This window comes from Mya arenaria, chromosome 9 (genome assembly GCF_026914265.1).
Source record: "Mya arenaria isolate MELC-2E11 chromosome 9, ASM2691426v1".
NCBI lineage: Eukaryota > Metazoa > Mollusca > Bivalvia > Myida > Myidae > Mya > Mya arenaria.
The window spans coordinates 1,744,336-1,762,359 of NC_069130.1; the positions used below are offsets into that span (position 1 = coordinate 1,744,336).

An 18,024-nucleotide genomic window follows, 5' to 3' on the forward strand; every position below is an offset into this window, starting at 1 on the left:
CAAAAATTTATTACCCTTTTGTCTTCAGACAACGAAAAAACTATGCACAATGTTAGTACTTATAGCATGCATCTTTGTTACGATCGAGAACCTAATCAAGTTAATAAGAATTTGAAACTACGATTTAGTGTATACTATATCATGATTTGTTTCATATTATTTATTTCATATGTTTTGCATTTTGGCTATGAATGTTATATCAATTATTGCTGAATAAATGTTATGTTATGTTATGTTATGTTATGTTATGTTAAAAAGGTATTCGCGTGGCATTTTGCTTTTTTTTTGGCCTTCTAAACGTTTAGTCGGCGCCGGATATATAAAAACTGTGCCATCACCGATTTTATCGTATCTGTACGGTAGATTTTGGTACGAGCATTCAAGCACACGTTGAAGAGATATAACTCCACATATCGCAAAGACACATAATAAGTAACAAGTTCATTTGTAACCTTTATCGTTATTCGTTCATTTATCGTCGTTATATACGTTAAAATGTTTGCCACGTCAAGAGTATTGGTTTAGCACATATATATATATATATATATATATATATATATATATATATATATATATATATAAACGGCTTGCCAATCTACAATCTGCGACATTCGATGCAAGGTAACTGAACAGTTAAAATGTGCAAATTAGTTTAGTACTTTTTTGTTCATTTTAAAACTTTCAGAAACAGTTTCTAAGTGTGTGTGTGTGTTTTTTTTTTCTCAAATTGGAAATGTTTCTCCGTGACAAGAAACAAACTCAAACGACAAACACAATATTGTGAACTTAAATGGAAATAAAATAATTAAAATAACTATATGATCAAAATATACTTAGTGATAAAAAATTAAATAAATAATTAAGGAAACTTATTTTTTTCTTAACCGGCGTTGACTTTTTAGTAATAACATGATTAGTATACTAATATCTGATGATGATGATGATGATTATGATGATGATGATGATGATGATGATGATGATGATGAGAAGGAGATGATGATGATGATGATGATGATGATGATGATGATGATGATGATGACGATGACGATGATGATGATGATGATGATGATGATGATGATGATGACGAGGAGAAGGAGATGATGATGATGATGATGATGATGATGATGATGATGATGATGATGATGATGATGATGATGATGATGATGATGGGGATAATGATGATGAGGAGGAGGAGGAGAGGAGGCGAACGACGACGACAACGACGACGACGAGGAGGAGGAGTAGGCTGATGATGATGATGATGATTATGATGATGATGATGATGATGATGATGATGATGATGATGATGATGATGATGATGATGATGATGATGACGACGACGACGACGATGATGATGATGATGATGACAAAGGTATGTTTTTTTCAGATGGGTTGGATGACGCTTCTCGTTTTGGTGATAGTGGTCAACGTGTGCCTGGGCCGTCCCCGAAACAAGTTTCCGGGATATTATCCATATCCATTCTTCCATAAAAGTAAGTTTTTGATTTTTTATGAAAAAAAGAATGCACATAAGTTATATATAAGTTGTATGATTTAAGAGGAAAATATTTCAATCATATTTTAGCGATACACAGAAAGTCAACAAAAGAATAAATAATAACATATTTGGAAGACAGAATCAATACCACTGTTTGCGAAGGAACTTAACATTTCAAGGTTTTGGGGCTTTAAATGATCGTGCCATTACTCTGCCTAAATGCACCTTGTAAATGTCGAATCACGTGCTACATATGTAACTTGTCAATTGACTTCACAAAATAACGAAAACCGACTTAAACCGTCAGAGATTTATATTACGTATCAATGTGTGGCATACACACACAAAGGATTCATACATGCACAGTTTAATATGGTTTCACAAAAACCGGCCAATTAAAACGATTTCTAAAATAATAACATTTCAATCGCCGAAACTCGCTTTAGGGATGGTACAGATTAACTGTATATTTCTTACAAAAAGGCATTATGGCCGTGCATTCATCAGCCGATTGACAAGTAAGCTTAACAACGGATTTTTTGCAAACAGTAGTAAGTCCATTCGGAACTCCTTGGCTATTTTCCTTCGAAAACAACCTCGGATGTATGCCGGTACATCAGTAGAAGTAGTTCGTTTTAAAAAATTTAAATAATAGTATTAATTAATAGTAGTGTTTAACATGTATTTTGCATTACTAAGTTTAAATTGATTGCCAGTGATGTGTATTACTGCATAAATAATTAAGATTCTCAAGAGTAGAGTCATTAAGTTAAACTGCTTCATTGAAATTACTACGCGATCTACTTGCGGCGCAGTTAAACTGTAAAGATTTCTGATATTGAAAACCGTCCATATACATCCGAAGTAGTTTTAGATGGAAAATAGCCGAGGACCTTCCGAATGTAGTAAGTCTTTTATGTATAATATCATAATCTTGAGGACTTAAAACAGATTGTTCGTTATATGCTTTATCCGGACAAGGATGGTAGATATATAAATATAGTTCTCTGTTTCAGGAGTTGATTCCTGTGTGGGACAATTTTTCTGTAAATACACTCCATCCAGCAGCGGTAGTTTCTGGACGAGCTCACCTGGCCAAGCCGAGTGTGTGAACAAAATGAAAATATGTGATGGCATGATGGACTGCAGTAACGGAGCCGACGAAAAGCACTGTCGTAAGTTCAACTGTGTCTAACCAGATAAACAGATAAATTGTTCATACTAATTATTCTACTCAGTTCCAATGGTGCCGACGAAATAAACACACCGTACTTTTTCTAAAAAAAATGCGTGTCCACGAGTGAAATATTTATGTATTGTATTAACTGGTGGAATTTGTTATGGCCGTACACTTATACGGACATTTTATTTTATTTTATTATATGCTTCATTTGACCTGAAGAACGGAATGGTATTCCATGACAGTAACACGTACGCACAAAATAATGAACGAATGGCTTTCGGAAATGTTGTCGTTGCTATCGACCCATACATGTGCGCACTAACGTCTGATATAGAACATACGTGCTTCGTTTAAGATTAGTGCAAAATATAAAGTTTATAGATATTTTATATAAACAAACAGTGAAATAGAAAATGTGATCATATAAAATAAGCTTCGGTCGTGACTGCGCTTCTGGTGAAACTATTGTATTCCTTATCCGAGGGTGAACACGAAAATAGTTGAGCTTAAAGTTTTGTTCATGTTTCTATTCATTTTGGTTGCAGCTCCCCAGTGCGCCAAGATGGGAATGATGAATTGCCGGGACAGGAAACATTGCGGCCGGCTGTGTGATGGAAGTCCGGACTGTGGCGGCATGGACGACGAAAAACACTGTCGTAAGTAACACATTAATATATTGTAAATTTATATTTCAACATGCATCCAATACATTTATATGTAAAAGTTAGATGACATGAATTTAAATCTGAATGCTTAGGAATGGGCGGAGTGTCCATAGCGAACGAGCCCGTCTTAATCATTAAGGTTTAATTCAGGTTATCTGACTGATAAAGAACACAACCTCATTGGCTGACACATTGTCAACGCAAAATCTGACGTAGGGATCGTGTAACGGATGAGTGACAGTGGGCGGACCTTTTAACACCGGCGAAAGTTGAAATTCTTAATGATTAAGCAAAGTACTTAATGATTGCCTATCTGGAATTTCAGTGCCTGTAAATGTAGATTGTATTTCAAATATCCTTTGAATACCATTTTCAACAAACCTAACACAGCGGTTACTTACATTGCCTTACAGTGTTTACTGCCAGCACGCATATCACGTGGTTATGAACGTAGTCACATGACCTCATTCAACGTTTAAATGTTTTTGCATTTGGAATAAAAAAAATAATAACTTTAAAAACAATGTCATCTGATAGAACTTAAATAAAATGATGCAATATTACGTCTAAAACAACTATTCAAAAAATAAAATGACATGAATAGCTTAAATACAGCTTTTTTCGTACGTGATGGCAGTTATGTATCTTCATTAAGGTAGATAACTGCGTAGGAGATTGCATTTTCAGCTGAATGTGTTCAGAGAAACTCAATCATTTATAAATAAAAACAATAAAGAAATTATTGTTATAAACCCAGCACCTTTATTCCTGTAATATAATTATCAAGTTATGTTTTGATTCACTAAAATCATATCATTACAATAAGATATATAAACGTTCTGATGTGGCTGGGCAATGTTTCATGACCACAGTAAGTCACTAGGCAGATAGGCAAGATTTCTTTCATCTTAATTCAAAGTACATTTAAGATAATTTATGTATGTTTGTATTCCTTATACTAACATGATGATTATTTTAATATTAAAACTTCTTAATTCCTTTCATTGGCTGTAATAAATTAACCATCGAAAATAGTTATGTTAGTGTGAATGGTCATGACAATTTTCCTTTTGAAAAGCTGCCGGCTGCTTCTGTCCTGAAAATCACTACTTGTGCAAGGACAAGAAGACCTGCATATCGAAGAAGCAACTCTGTGACGGCAACAACGACTGTCCGGCTTGCGACGACGAGGAAGATTGCCGTACGTTATTATTAATAGATCGGCTATTGAGCAAACACGAACCAGGCTATGCAGTGTGTGTATACCATGTGACAAATTACGTCATATAAGCTACGTCGGAAGGCAATATTTTGCTTAAAATGAAGACTTTAAAAGAAAGATAACTTTTCTTTTATTTCACCATTTTAAATGAAATAAAGGGCAATTTATGCCGCTTAAAGAGCCCCGCCTTCGTTTGATTACCGAAGTTTGATAAGGTGATTAGTTTCATCAAACACTTCGACAAACCTGTCTCCAAAATAATGTTTTGACAGTGCTCCGTCAGACGGCCGTTTTGTGAAAAGGTTAAGTTTGTCGAAGTGTTTTAAGAAACTAAACTCTCAATCAAACTCTTGCAAAAGACCGATGGCGGGGCTCCGTAAGCGGCGTAGAACGCACTATTTTTCATTTAAAATGGTGAAGAAATAGTGAAGCTATCTTTGTTAAAAGTCTTCATTCGAAGCAAAATGTTGCCTTCCGACGTAGCATTTATGACGCAATTTAGCACTGGTTATGTTTGGTTATAAAAGTGACTAAACCTCACCGCAAGACAGTCTGAACTATACATACATTTAAGAGCGCTTCGACTGTCCTGCGCCGAGCCTTCTATGTCCTATCATAGTATGCTACTTCAGCAGTTGCTAGTGGGTGTTGACAACGTTGCACGTATCATTTCCGTCTATGCAAAGTTTCGGTACTAAACAACCTTGTGAGTTTACAATTTAAAGCATTTTTAACTACAATAGCATGATTTTGGGAGAACTCAAATTAATGATACATTATCATTGCAATCAGTTCTAAAAGAGCAGAGCAGAACAGAAAACAATTAATCGTAAAAATGCTAAGTTACAGAAGAGAATACAAGTAGAGTATTCACCGTAAAAGTGCTTAGTAACAGAAATTAACACAAGCAATTTATTTATCGTGAATATGCTAAATGGAGATTGAATTAACACAATATTAGACATCTACAAATGATATTTTGACCTTCAACTTTTAGACATCTACAAATGATATTTTGACATTTAAATATTACATATCTACAAATGATATTTTGACCTTTAACTATTACACATCTACAAATGATATTTTGACCTTTAACTATTACACATCTACAAATGATATTTTGACCTTTAACTATTACATATCTACAAATGATATTTTGACCTTTAACTATTACATATCTACAAATGATATTTTGGCCTTTAACTATTACACATTTACAAATGATAGTTTGACCTTTAACTATTACACATCTACAAATGATATTTTGACCTTTAACTATTACACATCTACAAATGATATTTTGACCTTTAACTATTACACTTCTACAAATGATATTTTGACCTTTAACTATTACATATCTACAAATGATAGTTTGACCTTTAACTATTAGACATCTACAAATGATATTTTGGCCTTTAACTATTACATATCTACAAATGATATTTTGACCTTTAACTATTACATATCTACAAATGATATTTTGGCCTTTAAATATTACATATCTACAAATGATATTTTGGCCTTTAACTATTACATATCTACAAATGATATTTTGACCTTTAACTATTACACATCTACAAATGATATTTTGACCTTTAACTATTACACATCTACAAATGATATTTTGGCCTTTAACTATTACACATCTACAAATGATATTTTGACCTTTAACTATTAGACATCTACAAATGATATTTTGATCTTTAATTTAGGTATGTTATTGTATACACATTATGAAAAATTAAAAGCTCCTCAAAAACGCCATGATGTAAACGATAATACTTTCATTCATACTCATATTCATGTACATGTACTGTGCTTTATCAGCGGCTGAATGCAAGTGTGGAGAGCGTAACTACTTGTGTATGGGGAAGGCGAAATGCATCAACATCAAACAGATCTGTGACGGCGATGAAGACTGTCCGATGGATGAAGATGAGGACTGTCGTATGTACAATGGACTTAGTTTTCGACACTTTAAAGCTGCACTCTCACAGATATAAAGTTTTGACAACTTTTTTATTTTTTGTCTTGCAACGAGCCAAGTTTTGCGAAAATCCATGAAAACCAGTTATATAAGACTGCTGACAAAACATCAGATAGCAGATTTTTATATTTAAGTTCAAACATTGATGTTTCATGCATTTTTCTTAAACCGTTAGTAACGGTTTAAGCCATAAAACATTAATTTTCGAATGGAAATATGAAAATCTATGATCTGATTTTTTGTCAGCATTCTTAAATTATTGGTTTGCTGATATTTACGCAAAACGTTGTTAAAATGGTCAATCTGTGTGAGTGCAGCTTTAAACAGATTCATTTGTTACCATGTCGTTTTTGTGAGCATATTCTAAATCTACGATGGGTTGTTTGATGCAAAACCAATGCCATGTGTACATGTGTGGATGCCGATGATGGTATTGTCCTTTCCGATAACTCGATTATCTTTCCCTGAATACTCTTCAAGTGGGCATGCGCAAAAAGCGGAAATTTACTTCCGGGGACTACACAAACCAGGAAGTAAACAGCAACAAGTGAAAATGGAAAGTAAAGATTCAAAACTAATAAAGAAAACGGGCAGGAAAACCCCTAAGTACTGTTGTATTTGTAAAGGAATTTACAGAGGAAAGGTTATTGATGGGAGAAAAGTGTCATTGCACCGTTTTCCTCAGAACAAACGTTTAAAACGTGTGTGGGTGCAGCGATGTAAAACGGTCATGAGATCGTTCCAGTGGAATGAACACAGACGATTGTGTAGTGAGCATTTTGTTGGCTTCAGAGGACCTTCATTCCAGCATACACTTCCATCTATGTTTCCAACTGAGACTGGTGCTACCAAAACCTTCCAGCCAACGGTATTTTTTATTTCTTATATTAGTTTAAGTTCTTCCTTACATGCACCTCAAAATGAATTATGTTATATCAACGGTGCTTAAAAACAATGTCACAGCACTTATTTGTAAATTTTGTAATTTAAGAAATGATTAAAGAATTGTTTTCAAATACAGCCTGGAAAAATGTGTACCATATAGCCTGGCAGATTTTGTACTAAAACATTTATCTTATACAGTTTCATTTGCAATTTCAGCTCCTTGATGAAGACGTAGGTGATGATGATGATGGTGATACGGTCAATGACGATTTAGACCTAGAACTGTCAAATGATGATAGTATACAGCCACAACTGTCATTTGTATCCCCTTCCGGGCATGCCATTGATACCTCTGTCCACCTGCATGATTACTGCATGGGACCAGTACTACAGCCACAGAATCAGTCCTTTAGGTATTGTTCAATATATATATATATTGCTTCTTGTGCTATGAAATCGATCTGATAAGTTAATTACTTCTGATCATTTTTCTTCATTCTTTAACAAAAATAGGAAAATTTAAGTGTTTGTAAATGTTTAAGGCCAAAAAAACAAACATTTGGTTAGGGTTACCAGACTGTACATGTAAGATGTGGTAAATGGGTACATGATCAATTTGTATATGTTTCAGATGTTGTGACACACAGACTGAGAACAACTGTGCAGTGATGGAAGTACAAACTGAAGAAAGTTTCCTGGGAAAAACAGCAGACTTCAGTTCACAAACAGAACATTCTACTAGAGACTTTGGTGTACAATGTCAGCTACCTATGCTCACATATGATGACGTAAAATACAATGACGATTTGGTCAGTTTTTACACCGGAATCCCTAATCGAGTTGTGTTTGAAGCTTTGTTTGATGAAATCAAGGATGAAGCTGAAGTGCGGACATCAAGGCGGAAACTTAACTATAAAGATTCAGATGGAGGACAGCCAAGAACTCTAAGTGTTCTGGATGAATTTTTCATGGTGCTGATGCGCCTACGTCTAGGTCTGTTATTTGAAGATCTAGGTACTAGGTTTTGCATATCCACTTCACAATGTAGTGACATTGTTGAAAGATGGATCAACTATTTACATGTACAATTATCCTTTCTTGTTCAATGGCCATCTCGTGAGGTAGTGAAAAATAACATGCCTGAACAATTTAAAGAGAAATATTCTAACACTAGAATTATTATCGACTGCACTGAAATTTACAGTGAAACATCCAGTTCTCTTTCTTTGAAAAGTTTAATGTACAGTGATTACAAGTCTCACATGACTCATAAGATTTTGGTGGGTATAAGCCCAAATGGTGTTGTAACTTTTGTTTCTGACTGTTGGGTGGGCTGTACCAGTGACAAGAAACTCACAGAAAAATGTGGACTCTTGGACTTGCTTGAAGAAGGAGACGCCATAATGGTTGATAAGGGTTTCACTATTACAGACCTTACTACTCCAAGAGGCATTCATCTCATTATTCCACCATTTAAACAGAAAGGAAAACAATTCTCTAAACGTGAGGTTCTCCTTACAAAAGATATTGCAAGTTTACGAATACATGTTGAAAGGCAAATGGAGAGAATCAAGAACTTTCGAATATTGCATGGCAATATTCCTATAACACAGTCAAGGAGAATTTCTAAAGTGTTCAAAATATGCACATATTTGACAAATCTATGGCCACCACTTGTTCAATAATAACTCATGTGTCAATGAAAGCGTTTGTATATATCAAGCATTAGATTTAGGGATAAAAACTTGTATACTTCTAACTAGAACAATGAAATTACAATTTTGTTTTAAAATCATTTTTTCGAGCAAGTTATATGATAACATATGAGATTACACATTTGATTCAGGTTTGACAAAAATGGATAAGGAAATATGCTCATGTGAATGGATTTCAAGATTTGATTTGAAACATGTATGCATTAACTGATCAATTTATTGATATAATTTTTTGTTTGTGAAACATCTGCTTTGTATTTTGTGGTTTTATTATTTGTAACATTTCTAAGAATAAAAGTCAAAGATCACTTATTAAGTTTGGCTCTGAAATGAGTTTTTTTTTATTTGCCATGTGTAATTGATCTACCACGTACTTCAAATCATTAGTATTGAATTGCTTAAAGGATTTTTCAGTATGAACCATTTTCATATCAGTTTCATAATTGAACTAAGTGGAAATAAGAATAGGCAAGAGTGCCATAGATCAAACTGAAATGCCCGACAAATGTTAACTTTAAGATACATTAGATTAAAAAAACTAGCCCCATGCTAAATATGTCCCAATGTTTAAAGGGACTGTACACCAGATTGGCACCAATAAAGTTTTTTTCTGTAACAAATCTCAGGACAAATTATTTAATAAAATGTTTTACTCTTCTGATATGATAATGGTAAAGAAATACCAAAATGTAAAAGAAAATTGAGCTATGGATTGAACTAGTGTCACCAAAATAGCTGTCCAGTGTTGTATCCACTTTGCTACGAAGGCTTATCCGAAACCATATGAATGCTTAAGCTAATATACCTTACTTGGTTATATCCCATGATATCATCAACTAGCAAATCACGCATAAGAATGAATTCTACTAGGTATACATACCCAGTAAAAAAAAATTAATGGAGAAATATGGAAAAAATAATGCGAAAATAAATTAATTGTATACTACGGTATGTGGTACTTCAGTTAGTTAGTTTCAATGCATTGTACACATTGATACCAAGTTTATGTCAGTTTTTGACAAGTTTCTTTTTTTTTTCGATATTTCATCACACGGTGTATAGCCCCTTTAAGTTTTGCACCCTGCAAACATAAGAAAGTAACACTCATTTGTTGTTTTTAATTAGCAAGTCAGAAAAGGAGAACAACTCGACAGTCTTGAGTTATGGGCCGTGCAGTAGCTACATGCAAACCAATATTCAATTGAACATCTTCAATTGTTTTAGAGTAAAACTCAGCTACTTCTTTAAACAATGGCAATATAAACGCTATCACTATCCTGCACACAAAATGCAATAATAACACACTTGAAAGGTTAAACATATGTCCATTTATTAAGCTCAGAAATACATCCCTGAAAACTAGATAAATGGAAAGGAAAAGTAGAAAAGGTCAAACATAAAACAAGGAAATAATTAAAGTAGATTTACAGCATCGCATAATCACAATATGTTGACAAAAGTACACATACTTTCAAAATACTGCCCAAAATTTAGATTTACAACTTTTTTATTCATGGTTTCAAATTATAGTAACAATACAGTCATTTTGGAGTTTCATTTTGAATATAGTTATGAAAATAACTGAAAGCAAACAAGATATTCACATAAATTGCCATTATTGATCATTCAAATGTACATGTATAAACAACACATAACTAGACGATGTACAAATCAATTGAACAGACTCATTCCCCTTTTAACACGTTGTGCGTACAGTTCAGGAATGTATGATTCAAGGCAAAATCTGTCAAGTTGACACAACATTTTCAGCCAAAATGATTCACAAAATGCAATTCTCTGTATAGAAAGACCTACACATGTCCAAACTACAAAATCACACCATTTCCTCCCGGTGATTCCCATCTGCCCTTGGACCTGGTAGTAATATTTGTGTGTTTCCTTGAGTAACACCTTGCCATTCTCTAACTGACAAAAAAAATCATTGTCTTCACAGCATTCCTCAGGCGTTTGCATCCTCCATTTCTTAGAGGCAGGACACTTAATCTCAACCAGACCAACACTTTCTGTACAATGTGAACAGAACACAAGCCCATCTGGACTGGCACCAAGGTAGGGTCTGTCGGCACATACAACTAGACCACTGTCTTTAACTGCTAGTCCTTTGTGGTCAGTTTGCATTGCTTTCGCATACATTCTCTTTGCAGCCTTCTCATGTTTAATTCCATATTCTGTGTACTTGCTTGTGAAATTGGAATACAACATCTGCCGCAGGAGTCCGTCAGGTTCAGTTGATTCTTTCCTACGACAGATGCTGCCAAAGTTTGAAGCTGTTAGGCGTTCTTTTCTGGCCTCTTGCCATTTCCCACTTTTTTGGCCCCTTGTTAAGATTTCAGTTAATTGAATTTCTTCAGCGCTTTGCTTCAAAGAGTCAAAATGATCCAAAAACACTGTCTTACTAGAACTGTCCCTCAAGTTTACACTATCATGGTAGTTGAATGGCACAGAATGTAACACAGGGAGATCTGGTTCATTTTCAGTTGTTTCAATTTCAAAGTTTTTTAACCAGCCTACATTCAACTTCGAACCAACCAGTTTCTGCCTAAATCTGTCAATGTTAACAGTGCATCCATTGATAGAGTTCAGTTCATGGTTTTTGTTTACAGAAACTTTACGTACTGACACGTTGTACAGTTTCTTCTTTGAGAACATAAGATCTTCAGATTTCCTAGGCGACAGCTTACGTTTCCGTGGTGCAGACAGCATGCTGAAGTTGTTCCAGGCACAGGGTTTGGATGTTGGAGCAAGGGTTTTTTTACGCGTCAGGTCTTCAAGTCCATACAGCAGGGCACCAATATGGTTGCAGCATTCACCTTCACTAGATGAAAATAAAAAAATTCATTTACATGTGTGCCTTTTTACTTGTTATACTTACATGTATATTCCAAAACATTAAAGTTTGAAAATGGAGGTGAATACACAGTATTTTACACTTAGTATTTCCTGGTAGGCCATGAACATACAAAACACAAACAGTGCCATAAGTAAACACCAACACGGTGAAGGGAGTTCATTGAATCAATACATAAGCTCGCCTGTTCTTTCATTCAGAAAAAAATAGCAAAACTCAGCTAACCATGAAAGCCAAAATTATGACAGTTATAACATGTGCTTTTTTGTCTCTTGTAACAAGTGTACCAAGTTTGATAAGAAGATATGAAATAGTTTGAAGAATGCCCCAAGTTTAAGTATTTGATAATACTGACAAAATAGCCTAGCGTGTGTGGGTTTGACACCTTTCATCAATGCAGATCAGAGACTTTGATTTATCACAAATTAATTCAACTTACCCAGCTGGACAGTTGCAGAACGCGGAGTGTATGCAGCCAGTCACTTTCGACAGAAGGATCCAGGGTTGGTACTCTGGTGACTTTCTTTTGTCTGCAGTTGGAAATGATGGCAGCACGGAAGCTTGAACATAACAGTGGCTGCACTCTTCGCTTATGAGATGGACCTGAAGAATAAATTATAAATAATATTTTAATTTAAATGACAATAAATAAACAACATACATCATAGAACATATGAAAATTGTACAAAATACATTATTTTTTTTAAAATTAAGATAAGTATATAGTCAGTGTGGTTCGACACATACATGTGCTTGCATCCACCACACCCCCCTTAATTGTGGCTAGCCCCGCCTACATAAAAATGTTGAGTACATTTTTCACACCAAATTATTTTTATGTCCAAGTCAAAATAGTCCCCTTGAGCTAATTATATAACTAGATGAAGTAAACATGGCAGAAAAAACAGCCTCAGACTTATTATAAACTCACTATTTGACATACCTCAACTTTCTGTACATGTCCGTCCACATAATAAGTCCTCGCCTTCAATTGACGTTTCGAGTCTCTTTTCAGTACAATGTAGTTGTATATATCCTTTTCCTCTACAGCAGGAAACAGATCAATAGTGGACTTCCATGCCTTCAGTGTTGATGGCGGTGGAAGACCCTCGCCACATGGGAGGATAAAGCGTTCGGTTGCTCTTCTCTCTCTTTCTTCCCGATCTCTCTCCTCCAGCACGCGTTTGTCAGTTATAGAAAGTCTATATGCGCCTTTTATCCTCTCAATCAATTCGCATTTAAGACCTGATACATTCAATTTCCGGTTCGCAAGGTATCTTTTCAAATCGACGACCTTAAATGGTGTCAACTCATTGTTATTCATACACGCCCCAGTGATCTCATTGTCTACGTCGGCCATCTTGCAAAATGTATTCCCCGGAAGTAGGAAATGGAGTAGCCTCCCTTAGAAATCAGGGGAAGTAACCAAGTTATCGGAAAGGACACCCGTCTCTTCAGTAGATAGTTCATGGTGATACGGCAAACTATTTGCCCAATCGGAACTCCTCGGCCATTTTTATCAAAAGCAATCTCGGATGTATGCCGATACATCAATAGAAGTAGTCCTTTTTTTAATTATATTATTAATTAAATGTAGTGTTTTAGCTTGCATTTATTGACATATGTTTAAATTGATTGCAAGTGAAGTGTATTATTGCAAACATAGTTAAGATTCCCAAGAGTTAAGTCATTAAGTTTAACTGCTATATTAAATCACTCCGTGATCTACTTGCAGTGGACTTAAACATACCGATTTCTCAGTATGTAAACTGCCCGAATACAGGTTGTCGAAACTTATTAAGTCAGTTATTAACCTAAGCTCACTATTTTTCTTCGTCTTTCATTGGCGTAATATCAACTTCTTCAAGAGTTATTAGACTTTAAATAGGAATTACCGATATGATTATCACAATAATTAATATTTCATTTACCAAAATCACATATAAGTATATTTTTGTCAAAATAAAATAAGCTACATAAGCCTGCTAAACTTAAGAAGTTTCGAGAAATTTGGGCAAGGGTATGACTGTCGCACTTGATTTGAAATTCACTTGCCGGGTGTGGGCGGATTTAAAGCCTAGATCATTCACTGCTTCAAATACTTGAAATGTTCAGTTTATTTGCAAAAGGAGTACACTAATTGAATTTCGGATCAATCAGCATCTTCAGTTTGTCAAACGACTTTACACATCGAAGAAAATCGATTGCCACCGTCAGCATATGGTTATTAAAGGCCTAGTTTAAAGGCCTAGTTTAAGGAATGTTTGGCATGATAATCCCCTGCTGAGCATTTTCTGCTATTTTCACTGGTGTCACAGTAGGGGCCAATATCCTGTATATTGGTTTATTGGATTAGGGCCATTTAGGAAATGAAAGTTCCAAAACTGCACTGCAGGATACTGTCAATAGCGATCAAGGCAAGTAGATTAAGATAAATACACAGGGGTTGTGTACTATACCCAGATTTGGGGGGGGGGGGTCAATTATAGAAGGCTTAAACTAGGCCTTTAAGGAATGTTTGGCATGACAATCCCCTGTGCATCTCCTGCTAAATGCACTGATGTCACAGTAGGGGCCAATTTCATGTTTATTTGTTTATTGGCTCAGGGCCATTTAGGGTCCATTTCTTTAATAAAACCTGCACAGCAGGATACTCAGATCGGATATCTGATAAGACAATTAGACTAAGATCAATACACAGAGGTTGTGTACAATACACGGATTTTTGTTGTTGTTTTTTTGTTTTGGTTTTTTGGGGGGTCACTTATAGAAGGATTAAACTAGGCCTTTAAGGGGTGGGCTCATACATGTGCAATGGATTCACACATGTACAATTTAAATTGGCTTCAAATCAACCGGTCAATTAAATCGAAGCCTTAAAATACGCTATTTGAAGTGACGAAAACTCACTGTTCGAAATCGCATTTTGGGGCGGTACTGTGTCTTTGTTGCAAAATGATTGTTATTTTATTAGCTGACATTTTCATTCATCAACGGTTTTGATAATTATAATAAACTATGTGTTGTACGCATAGCATCAACGCTCTGGTGTAGGATAATGTTGATGAGTACGCCTTGCTCATTCTGAACTACTCGGCCATTTTCCATCAAAAATGGTTTCATTTAAAGTATTTCTTGAGTATATGTTATACAAGCTGTTTCTATGGTCAATTGAAAAATAAATATATATAAAGTATATTTGTTGATTTCAGTATAAGATCGTAATTTATTTCATGAGTGTCAAGAAAAAAACTGTTTCTTTTCTGTTTCATTTCTGAGTTTTGGTATTTTATTTACTGTCTGAAAAGTGATGTGTTTTGCAAGCGCTCCTTCAGATAATTTTAATGTTTATAAAAGTAACTATGTTTTGTACATGTATTGTATTCGCCTCTGCAGGTGATAGCTGTCGTTGCAAGCAGGGCGAATATGTGTGCGATGGAGGGGACAAATGCGTACCTAGAGAGCAGCTGTGTAATGGTGGTGGTGGAAGGAGGAAAAGGAGTGACGGGCCATTGCCGCCAGCAGACTGCCCTAACGCAGACGACGAATTCTGTGGACAACCTACCAGGAGATGAGGCAACATTTCATACAGATAACAGTGTATTTAAGTCCTCTATATTCTACCAATTGACGTTTATTATGAGCAATATTGATGATGTCAAAAATAAAGGTTGGACTAATGTTGTTGTTTTTATTCCAAGTATAAACACAGTCATTCGAAACACCTCGGCCATCGAAAACACCCTTGGATGTATGCCGGTATAACAGTAGAAGAAGTTCGTAAAAAAATAATAATAAAATTAATTAATTGAAGTGTTTTAACGTGTATTGTGTAAGACTCAGTATATATTGATTGCCATTGAAGTGTGTAACTGCACAGAGTAAAGTACAATGTACAAACAAGACAAACTTGATTTTCATATCAATGTAAGTCACTAAGCATCAACTTACATTATCTGGATACATACAGTCGAAACTCGCTATGTCGAACTTTATTATCTCGATGTTCTGGTTATGTCAAATCTTTTTGGGCTAATTTATTCACGTTTTGTTATCCGGTTATATCGAATATTAGGTCCTAAAGGCTTCGACATAGCGAGTTTTGACTGTATTTCAAAGTTACTTATACCAACGGCTGATGCCATCTCAGGTCAGAATTTATAAAAAAAATCAAAACTTACAACTCTTATCTTGATTGCATTTTTTCAATATGCAATGTTTATGTGAGAGTTTTTCGTGATGTTCAACAAACTTAACAACTTGATCGGTTTGTATAGAAAAGTTCAAAAAACAAAAATAAAAGTGATAAAAATCACTAACACAATATATTGGAATGTCAAATAGTTGAGACATGTATATGGTCCGATATATATTTCCACATGTCTTTTATCACAGATTCAGAAGGCAAATTTACCCGTTGAATAGTGCATGGAATTAATTGGAGGGGTTCGATCAAGTTTGGATGTTAACGAAGCGACTTTTCCAAGCGAATATGCAAGGTGGCGAACTTGGTTGACAAATCCAACATTTGCAAATGGTCGCAAAGTTGTTCCAAGGGAACTGTCAGATAGCCTACATCTGGCTCATCCTCGGCACCCAGCGTATCATTACCTATATGTTACAATAGGCAAATCAGCTGTTAAAATTTTGTACTCGTGAATAATTAATAAGGTGAAATCCTGCCGCTTGATTGGTCGCGTGAGGCACAACTCATGCGGTGCGGAAATGGCCGAAAAGTTACGGATGTAACCTCAGTTCGAAATCGTTTTAGGCAGTATATTGTTAAATATGCCGGTGGCTATTCACAAAGGAAATTCTTTCCTTTTTATTATCGGCTATTTCATTGGTCGGAAAATGCTGATGAATATTCAAGATTAACCAAGTTTCCATAGCCAATTTGCCCAGAAAATCATAAAGGTTATGATACGCTGGGGTGCCAAGGATGCATCTGCCTAGGCAAGAGTCATACCCGAGCATCAGAATGTGCATGATGCTTTTGATTGTGATGCCAGTGTCCAAAGTGACCATGGATAGGTCATTCTCTCTCCCATGCGTCGGGAAGAAAGATATCTGAGGAGCACCATTGTAACTAATCTTCTAAGCAGTCTTGGGTAAATGAACATATATGGGGAGAAAGCGATCAATGTGGAAGATGTTGTCGATACATTTGCAAATAGAAAGAGTCCCAGGCTGGCGTTGGTCTTTAAATCGTAGGGAGAAAATGACAATGAAAAAATCTTTCACCGTGGTAATAATCATGTATTTTCGAGGGTTTGATTAATGTTTTTACTGAAATTTTGTTACTTGTTTTCATTTTAAATATCGCTTAAAGTGGCTCTGCGAGCACCCTTAAATATATTTTCAGGGGGAGGGCCACCGTACCATCAACAGCATGAAGAGGACACCTCCTCCTCCAACCACCCCCAGGGCGTTTACTTTAAAATTCAAAATAGCCCCGGAACGCTTCTGGCAGGTCCCAGGTGCAAATATAGCACTATAGGTGTGATTGTGGTGAAGACACTGACCTAGCAGTAATATAATACAAATTGAAACATGTTTCTGGTTCTTTATGCAGGTGTCAGGTCTTGCAAATATAGCACTAACAGTGTGCCAGCTGTTGCAAGTGTAGCAAGTATCAGTGTGATTATGGAGAAGTCACAGACCTAGCAGTAACATAATACAAATTTACACATTTTTTAATTCTTTCTGCAGGTGCCAGGTGTTACAAGTTTTAGCAAGTATCAGTGTGATTATGGAGAAGTCACAGACCTAGCAGTAACATAACACAAATTGACACATGTTTCTTATTATTCATCGCAGGTGCCGGGTGTCTTTGTAATGAGGGTGACTATTTGTGTAAAGGAACGGAAGGGGCCGCAGCTGTCTGTGTTCGCAATTATCAACATAGTGAAGGGCGGAAGTGTACATGAATTGACTGTCCAAATGCACATGAGGAAGACTTTTGCTGATAATGTTAAAACTGTTTGTATTGAAGTT

At 35.5% G+C, this 18,024-nt stretch overlaps 2 protein-coding genes across 2 annotated transcripts; one reads left to right on the plus strand and one right to left on the minus strand.

The window, feature by feature from the left end:
* The first annotated feature begins 1,396 nt into the window (after window positions 1–1,396).
* On the plus strand, window positions 1,397–9,128 carry LOC128202798 (uncharacterized). The gene is made up of 8 exons (XM_052903937.1): window positions 1,397–1,493; window positions 2,515–2,673; window positions 3,227–3,337; window positions 4,425–4,547; window positions 6,399–6,518; window positions 7,089–7,426; window positions 7,660–7,856; window positions 8,075–9,128. Exons 1-8 carry the CDS (start codon window positions 1,397–1,399, stop codon window positions 9,126–9,128), a joined length of 2,199 nt encoding a protein of 732 aa, XP_052759897.1.
* A 1,547-nt stretch (window positions 9,129–10,675) lies between these two features.
* On the minus strand, window positions 10,676–13,387 carry LOC128202799 (uncharacterized). The gene is made up of 3 exons (XM_052903938.1): window positions 12,971–13,387; window positions 12,467–12,630; window positions 10,676–11,994 (listed from the first exon to the last, which is right to left on the minus strand). Exons 1-3 carry the CDS (start codon window positions 13,385–13,387, stop codon window positions 10,830–10,832), a joined length of 1,746 nt encoding a protein of 581 aa, XP_052759898.1. The 3' UTR covers window positions 10,676–10,829.
* Window positions 13,388–18,024: the final 4,637 nt, after the last annotated feature.

Bases quoted from the DNA above. Each gene is read 5' to 3' on its own strand.
- LOC128202799 (XM_052903938.1), bottom strand. From the start codon at position 13,387: ATGGCCGACGTAGACAATGAGATCACTGGGGCGTGTATGAATAACAAT. The intron at 12,631-12,970 runs GTATGTCAAATA...TTTATTCTTCAG, and splicing joins GACATGTACAGAAAGTTGAG to GTCCATCTCATAAGCGAAGA. The intron at 11,995-12,466 runs GTAAGTTGAATT...ATTTTCATCTAG, and splicing joins TTCTGCAACTGTCCAGCTGG to TGAAGGTGAATGCTGCAACC.
- LOC128202798 (XM_052903937.1), top strand. From the start codon at position 1,397: ATGACGCTTCTCGTTTTGGTGATAGTGGTCAACGTGTGCCTGGGCCGT. The intron at 4,548-6,398 runs GTACGTTATTAT...GTGCTTTATCAG, and splicing joins CGACGACGAGGAAGATTGCC to CGGCTGAATGCAAGTGTGGA. The intron at 6,519-7,088 runs GTATGTACAATG...TACACAAACCAG, and splicing joins GGATGAAGATGAGGACTGTC to GAAGTAAACAGCAACAAGTG.